This window comes from Hippoglossus hippoglossus, chromosome 4 (assembly GCF_009819705.1).
Source record: "Hippoglossus hippoglossus isolate fHipHip1 chromosome 4, fHipHip1.pri, whole genome shotgun sequence".
Lineage (NCBI taxonomy): Eukaryota > Metazoa > Chordata > Actinopteri > Pleuronectiformes > Pleuronectidae > Hippoglossus > Hippoglossus hippoglossus.
This window is the reverse complement of record NC_047154.1, coordinates 7742236-7749129: the sequence shown is the minus strand read 5'-3', so window position 1 is coordinate 7749129 and position 6894 is coordinate 7742236. Positions and strand designations below refer to the sequence as shown.

The 6894-nt window shown below is 40.1% G+C and overlaps 1 protein-coding gene and 1 long non-coding RNA gene across 2 annotated transcripts in view; one reads left to right on the top strand and one right to left on the bottom strand.

Annotated features, from left to right (window-relative positions):
• Positions 1–1806: 1806 nt before the first annotated feature.
• The window catches only part of pcsk9 (proprotein convertase subtilisin/kexin type 9), a 20419-nt gene continuing 15331 nt past the window's right edge, over positions 1807–6894 (bottom strand). Inside the window, 3 exon segments of the mRNA XM_034583083.1 lie at positions 1807–3066; positions 3154–3320; positions 4957–5102. Coding sequence (XP_034438974.1) covers positions 2872–3066; positions 3154–3320; positions 4957–5102 — 508 coding nt within the window. The 3' untranslated portion in view covers positions 1807–2871.
• The window catches only part of LOC117760226, a 24052-nt gene continuing 21989 nt past the window's right edge, over positions 4832–6894 (top strand). Inside the window, exon 1 of the long non-coding RNA XR_004613644.1 lies at positions 4832–4843. This is a non-coding gene — a long non-coding RNA (uncharacterized LOC117760226). The remainder of the gene's footprint in view (positions 4844–6894) is intronic.

Here is a 6894-nt window from a genome sequence, read left to right as displayed (position 1 = left end):
TTGTAGATACTGATTCATGCTAGGGTAGTTTTAAGGAAGCCACACTTTCACTCGGACGTTGTGAAGTCATGAGCCGGAACTAGCCTATCAGATTAGCTCTCAGCTTTAACGGGTCGATGTTTACAGTGTGAAGACCTTACGAAGTGATCATGCTAAATGGGTTTCTGTCGGGAGCCGTCACGTGATCAATCCACTGAGGCTCCCTCCATTTCTCCTCTCTCTCTCTCTCACTTGATGTGAATGTCACGTCGTGCTCTCCGGCACGTTTGCATGTGTGGCAGTAAGTGGTTGGTGAAGTTTGTCTTTTCTGTGTGACAGACAGAAAGAAAAAAACATCCCCCTGTGTTGTTTGCTGTGTAGTTTGGTCATTAGCACTTCCTGTCATAAACACCCCCCCCCCCCCCCCCCCCCCCCCTCTCTCTCTCTCTCTCTCTGTGGCTGGTTACGTGCTGTCTGATGGAGCTGCATGCGATCTGTGCCAAGCGATACACGGCATCAAGAGTCGCATACAGCTGGAAGTCTCCTCGGTGTAGCCCCCTCTGTCCCATCACCACAACTACGTGAAGAAAGAAAGAGGGAAAAAAAGGCTTCGAATTTCTATTTTAATCCTGGGATGCAGGAAGGGGTGGGTACGTGCGTGGGTGGGGGTTGACATCTGTACGGGTTTTTACTGTCATTTTGAAAATTCACTGCTGCCATCACAGGATTCTGTAATGCATGTTAAAACTCAAGTTTTAATTTGTACACCAGAGTTTGATTAAGGGGAAATTTGATATAAAATAAACTGGAATGCACAACCTTTTGTAAACATGGTTTTTATGTATGTTTACAGATGTTGCATGCTTTATTTCATGATGCTTCAAATAATATTTGAGCTTTTTGTGTGTTGACTACAAGATTTCCCCTCATCCCATACCATTGTTCAGACAATACATGAACACCTCCTGTTAATATTCTTGTTAAAAAAGGATCCCTTCACTGATGAGGTGTTTGTCATGAATCAGTCACATCAACGTAGCTCTAATCATGTTTCCTGCTGCAATCAAACCTCATTCCACTCATCAGTGCACCACAGCTGCCAGAGTTAGATGGATATCCCTGTGGTGCTCCCACACTGAAGTCATCCATCTGTGTGACTCAGTAACAACTGGAATGGCACTCAGTACAACTCATACCTCTCACCAAATTTCACACACTCATACATATCTGTCCTTTTGATGTGTGTTTTTCCATCAAGATCTATGTGTTGTTTTTTGGGAATTTCACAAAAGTGTTGATAAATTACTAAAATAAACCTAGATCTGCGCCCCACAATTCAATAGGTTCTTTCAAACCAATAACACATCCTTCCATCAAGTTTCATAGTGCTCTGTCCAGTAGTTTTTGTGTAATCCTGCCAAATAACACAAGCAAATAAGAACCAACTAAATGCCCAATCTGTTTTAAAGAATTTTTTTAAATATCCTGGATTCGCCCCCTAATCAAATCTGAAAAGCATCAACACTGTCAGGTATTATGTCGGCAAGGACTGAAAACTCAGGGTTAAACATGAAATTACCTCAATAAGCACAAATCCTGCTATGTAGTACAGATCCTGGTAAAATAATGGGACTGGAGCCAGGGGCAACTGACTCGGACAGTTGTGTTCTCACGTACAGCTCCTCTGGATGCTTCAGGAGAATGTCCGGAGTTCAGTGCCAGTCAGAGCATCTCCAGGTATCAGGGAATCTGTGAATATCTGTTCAGTAGTATGTACTTGTCTTGTTTCATGTGCAGCTGCCGTCACAAACCACAAAACAACGTGAGCACAGAGCGACATGTTTATTCAGGAGGCTGCTAATCAGAGCTGTGACTGAGCCGTCCTCCTCCACCTGCAGTCACAGCCCTCTGTTACATTCAGAAGATACAGTACGTGCTGAAGGAGTCAGTCTCTGCGACAGGTTTAAATATTATCTATATGGTTGAGTTGCATTCAGCTGCTTCACTCTGGTAAAGTTCATGCAGATACACTGTCAAACGGAGCCATTGATGATGATCCTACAAGTTCTAAATTCTCCTTATGTCAGGCTGATTATTTGAATATCCTTTGGTTAGAGTGTGTGTTTTGCCTTTACCTGTTAAAGTGTTCTACATTAGCTCATATATACAGTATGGTCCATATAACTATATCCTGTCCTATAAAAGACAGAGCTACCACTTAAATCTATCTATTCTACTTCAAATCACTGTCTAGAGAGTAAACAGGCAGTAAATCATCAACAAAAAAAAACACTCAAAAGCTCTTTTTATTTTGTTTTGTAAAAAGATACAAAAATATTTGGTTGAATTTTACAAACTATATGGTATATGGTAAATATATGTTATATCATATTTGTTCTAATCCTATAGCTCAAACACACACCGAGTTGTGTCTCAATTCAGGGGCTGCATCTTTCGGACCATGCGGTCGTCCCGGCTCATGAAGACCGCCTCCTTTGTGGGCTGTGGAGAATGTGGAGGCTGAACTGAAATGAGATGATCTGGTCTACACAGGCTTTCTGTGATCTGCGTCTCTAGCTCAAGCCCCCCCAAAAAATGTATATGCCCCTTGGTTTTTTTCACTAACGTTTGCACCATTAGTTGTTCGGTTGAGTTGATTTGATCTTGTCGCTTTCGCAACCGGTCTTCAAATGCAGCCACTGAAGGATGCAGCCTTTGAATTAAGACACAGCTCGTGACTTTCACGGGAGATTTTTCAGTCACGTAAGTGTGAAGGTGTGTTCACGGGTCTGAATGACATCACAGCTGATGAGCGATAAAGACATCAACACTACTAGAGAGACATCTAAGCTGTTTGCGAGGTGTAAGACATCACAGAGGAGTGGGGTCGGGTCATTGTGGCGCTGTGGCTGCCCCCTCTGTTGCTCTTATGCGGCAGCAGACGGCAACGGCTGCTACCCCGTCAGCTGCTGTTGCACCGCGGATACTGCAACTGTTGCCCTTAGCAACAGGCCCCGAGACAGCAGAGGCCTGAGAGACGGCTCTACAGTCCGTCAGAGTCCAACCGGAGGGACAGGACACCTGGACCTGCAAGAGAGCAGCAGTGATGTTAACAGGTAAAGTTGCAGCGTGATTGTCAAACACATTACTTCTCTTTATGTCTAAATTACTCACGTGGTCTTGATCAGCTGATATGTTCTCCAACAGGTGGCACTCCAGATGTGGAGCGTGGCAGCACACGGCCTGTGCCGTTACCCCGTCTTTAACAACGCAGCGCTTCCGATCGCGGAGATGTGGACGGGAATTAGACGCGACCTCAGCAGGGGACCAAGAAGAGCAACCTACAGAGGAAGCAGCTGCATGTTTAGTTTAAATAGCAAAAAAAAAACCATTGTCTGTTCTTTCGTTCTCAGGTCTTCATACACAGACTATGGTTTTCAGACAAGAACTGATCCACCCCCCACACAGGAAACATCACAATGGCCCCAAATAAAGAGAATAATGTTAAGTAAGAAAGCCCTGCTCTTAATACCACGCATGCTTTTATTTTTAGTGACAGAGGGATCATTTTCCTCTCGGGGGGATTGTCATGGTAATTGACCATGGTGTTCTAAATGCAGCTACTTCAGAAGCGTGTACTTGATTTAAAGGGCAGTTTGCATTACAGTTCAGTATAGTAGAGATACAAATCTTTAACTCTGCAACAGTTGTCTGGTTTAAAGGAGCAGTTAGTGAGAAATATGTTCAAATATGCTCATTGTCCTTGTCAAGAGCCACACAAAATATGAAGCTGGAGGTAAGAGATAATAAAGGCTCTTTCCACTGGTCAAAAAACCAACTCATCTGTTTTTTGTCTGAAATGGGACCTGATACAATCGTCATTCCCCCCAAGGTCAAGTGACTCTGCAGTAGACACAGGTTGCTGGCAGCTCTGATCGGCAGTGATAGAAACCTGACACTACGGTGAACACTCCAGTGAACACGCTAAGACACTCTGGTGAACAGGCTAAGACACTTCGGTGAACACGCTGAGTCGGGGTGAGTTCAGTTTGACGTTCCACGTGACACATGAAACATTTAAAAAGGCAAACTCCTCTACTGTGTATACCCATTCATTTTGATGTAAAAGAGGTATAAATCTAAATTAACACAAAGAGTGGTAACGGGCACACAGCTAGCAGCAAGGCTCTGTCCGAAGACAGAATTTGAGTATAATAGCATCTTTAAATCTAAGTAATGTTATATCTTGTTTTTTTAATCCCCTCAAAAACTAAGTGTAACAACAAAAAGGTGTGTGTTTACTGTAGGTTTTGCAGTTGACTATTTCCTGTTTGGGAGCTGGGATTTATATACTGAGACATATAATGCTCATATTCAGGTTCATAATTTTAAATTCTATCATCACTTGAAAAGGTTTAGATGCTCTAATATTCAGAAAAGGCACCACTTTCCTCATGGTGTCCATTGCTGCAGCTCCTCTTTTCAGCCTCTGTCTAAAACTCTTGGATTTAGCTCCTGTTTCTTTAAGGCCCCCCTCCTGGTAAAGCCCAGTCTGCTCTGATTGGCCGGCTGCTTCACTCTGTTGTGATTGGTCAGCCCCTTCCAGCATGTGTAGAAAATGTTGGCCTCCACTCAGACTAGCTGCTATGTGTGAATTATGCTAATTTGGGCCATCATGATGTCACATGACATGACTACAGGAAAAACATATACTAGACCACTAGAGGAAAGAAAAACTGAAAAAGCATCATAAGTCATTGTTAAATAAACAAATACAATATAACCTGTTATTTGTTTTTTGGACAGTGCAAGGCTGTTTCCTGTTTCCGGTCTATGAATTTTTTTTTGCCCTAGTTTAACAGATGTTAGAAAGTGGTATCAATCTTCTCATCTAATTCAGCAAGAACATGACCTGTTCCTTTAAACTCCACCCAACAAAACAACATCCCCAGTCAGACTCCAGTAGATGTGACTTACCTGTCAGGTGGTGCTGTGGGTCGACACACTCAGCATCTTTGCCGGGCTCAGGACTAGCGTGGGCCTGGCACCGCAGACCACCTATCGCACAACAACGGGCCACAGCATACACACCATTGCCCCTCGCACCATTGTAGGCAACACACCATTGTAGGCAAAACGTCAAAAAAGTCGCTAGAAAGCACCTAAAAACACAGTTTTGTATTTCGTCCAAAATATGAGAAAAAAAAATGAAAAAAAGTCATACTTTGGAATGACGTCCAAAATAGGTTAAAAACGTCAAAAAGTCGCTAGAAAGCACCTAAAAACACAGTTTTGTATTTCGTCCAAAATATGAGAAAAAAAATGAAAAAAAGTCATACTTTGGAATGACCTCCAAAATAGGTTAAAAACGTCAAAAAGTCGCTAGAAAGCACCTAAAAACACAGTTTTGTATTTCGTCCAAAATATGAGAAAAAAAAGGAAAAAAAAGTCATACTTTGGAATGACGTCCAAAATAGGTTAAAAACGTCAAAAAGTCGCTAGAAAGCACCTAAAAACACAGTTTTGTATTTCGTCCAAAATATGAGAAAAAAAAATGAAAAAAAGTCATACTTTGGAATGACGTCCAAAATAGGTTAAAAACGTCAAAAAGTCGCTAGAAAGCACCTAAAAACACAGTTTTGTATTTCGTCCAAAATATGAGGAAAAAAAATGAAAAAAAGTCATACTTTGGAATGACGTCCAAAATAGGTTAAAAACGTCAAAAAGTCGCTAGAAAGCACCTAAAAACACAGTTTTGTATTTCGTCCAAAATATGAGAAAAAAAAATGAAAAAAAGTCATACTTTGGAATGACGTCCAAAATAGGTTAAAAACGTCAAAAAGTCGCTAGAAAGCACCTAAAAACACAGTTTTGTATTTCGTCCAAAATATGAGAAAAAAAATGAAAAAAAGTCATACTTTGGAATGACCTCCAAAATAGGTTAAAAACGTCAAAAAGTCACTAGAAAGCACCTAAAAACACAGTTTTGTATTTCGTCCAAAATATGAGAAAAAAAAATGAAAAAAAGTCATACTTTGGTATGACGTCCAAAATAGGTTAAAAACGTCAAAAAGTCGCTAGAAAGCACCTAAAAACACAGTTTTGTATTTCGTCCAAAATATGAGAAAAAAAAATGAAAAAAAGTCATACTTTGGAATGACCTCCAAAATAGGTTAAAAACGTCAAAAAGTCGCTAGAAAGCACCTAAAAACACAGTTTTGTATTTCGTCCAAAATATGAGAAAAAAAAATGAAAAAAAGTCATACTTTGTAATGACGTCCAAAATAGGATAAAAACGTCAAAAAGTCGCTAGAAAGCACCTAAAAACACAGTTTTGTATTTCGTCCAAAATATGAGAAAAAAAAATGAAAAAAAGTCATACTTTGGAATGACGTCCAAAATAGGTTAAAAACGTCAAAAAGTCGCTAGAAAGCACCTAAAAACACAGTTTTGTATTTCGTCCAAAATATGAGAAAAAAAATGAAAAAAAGTCATACTTTGGAATGACCTCCAAAATAGGTTAAAAACGTCAAAAAGTCGCTAGAAAGCACCTAAAAACACAGTTTTGTATTTCGTCCAAAATATGAGAAAAAAAAATGAAAAAAAGTCATACTTTGGAATGACGTCCAAAATAGGTTAAAAACGTCAAAAAGTCGCTAGAAAGCACCTAAAAACACAGTTTTGTATTTCGTCCAAAATATGAGAAAAAAAAATGAAAAAAAGTCATACTTTGGAATGACGTCCAAAATAGGTTAAAAACGTCAAAAAGTCGCTAGAAAGCACCTAAAAACACAGTTTTGTATTTCGTCCAAAATATGAGAAAAAAAAATGAAAAAAAGTCATACTTTGGAATGACGTCCAAAATAGGTTAAAAACGTCAAATAGTCGCTAGAAAGCACCTAAAAACACAGTTTT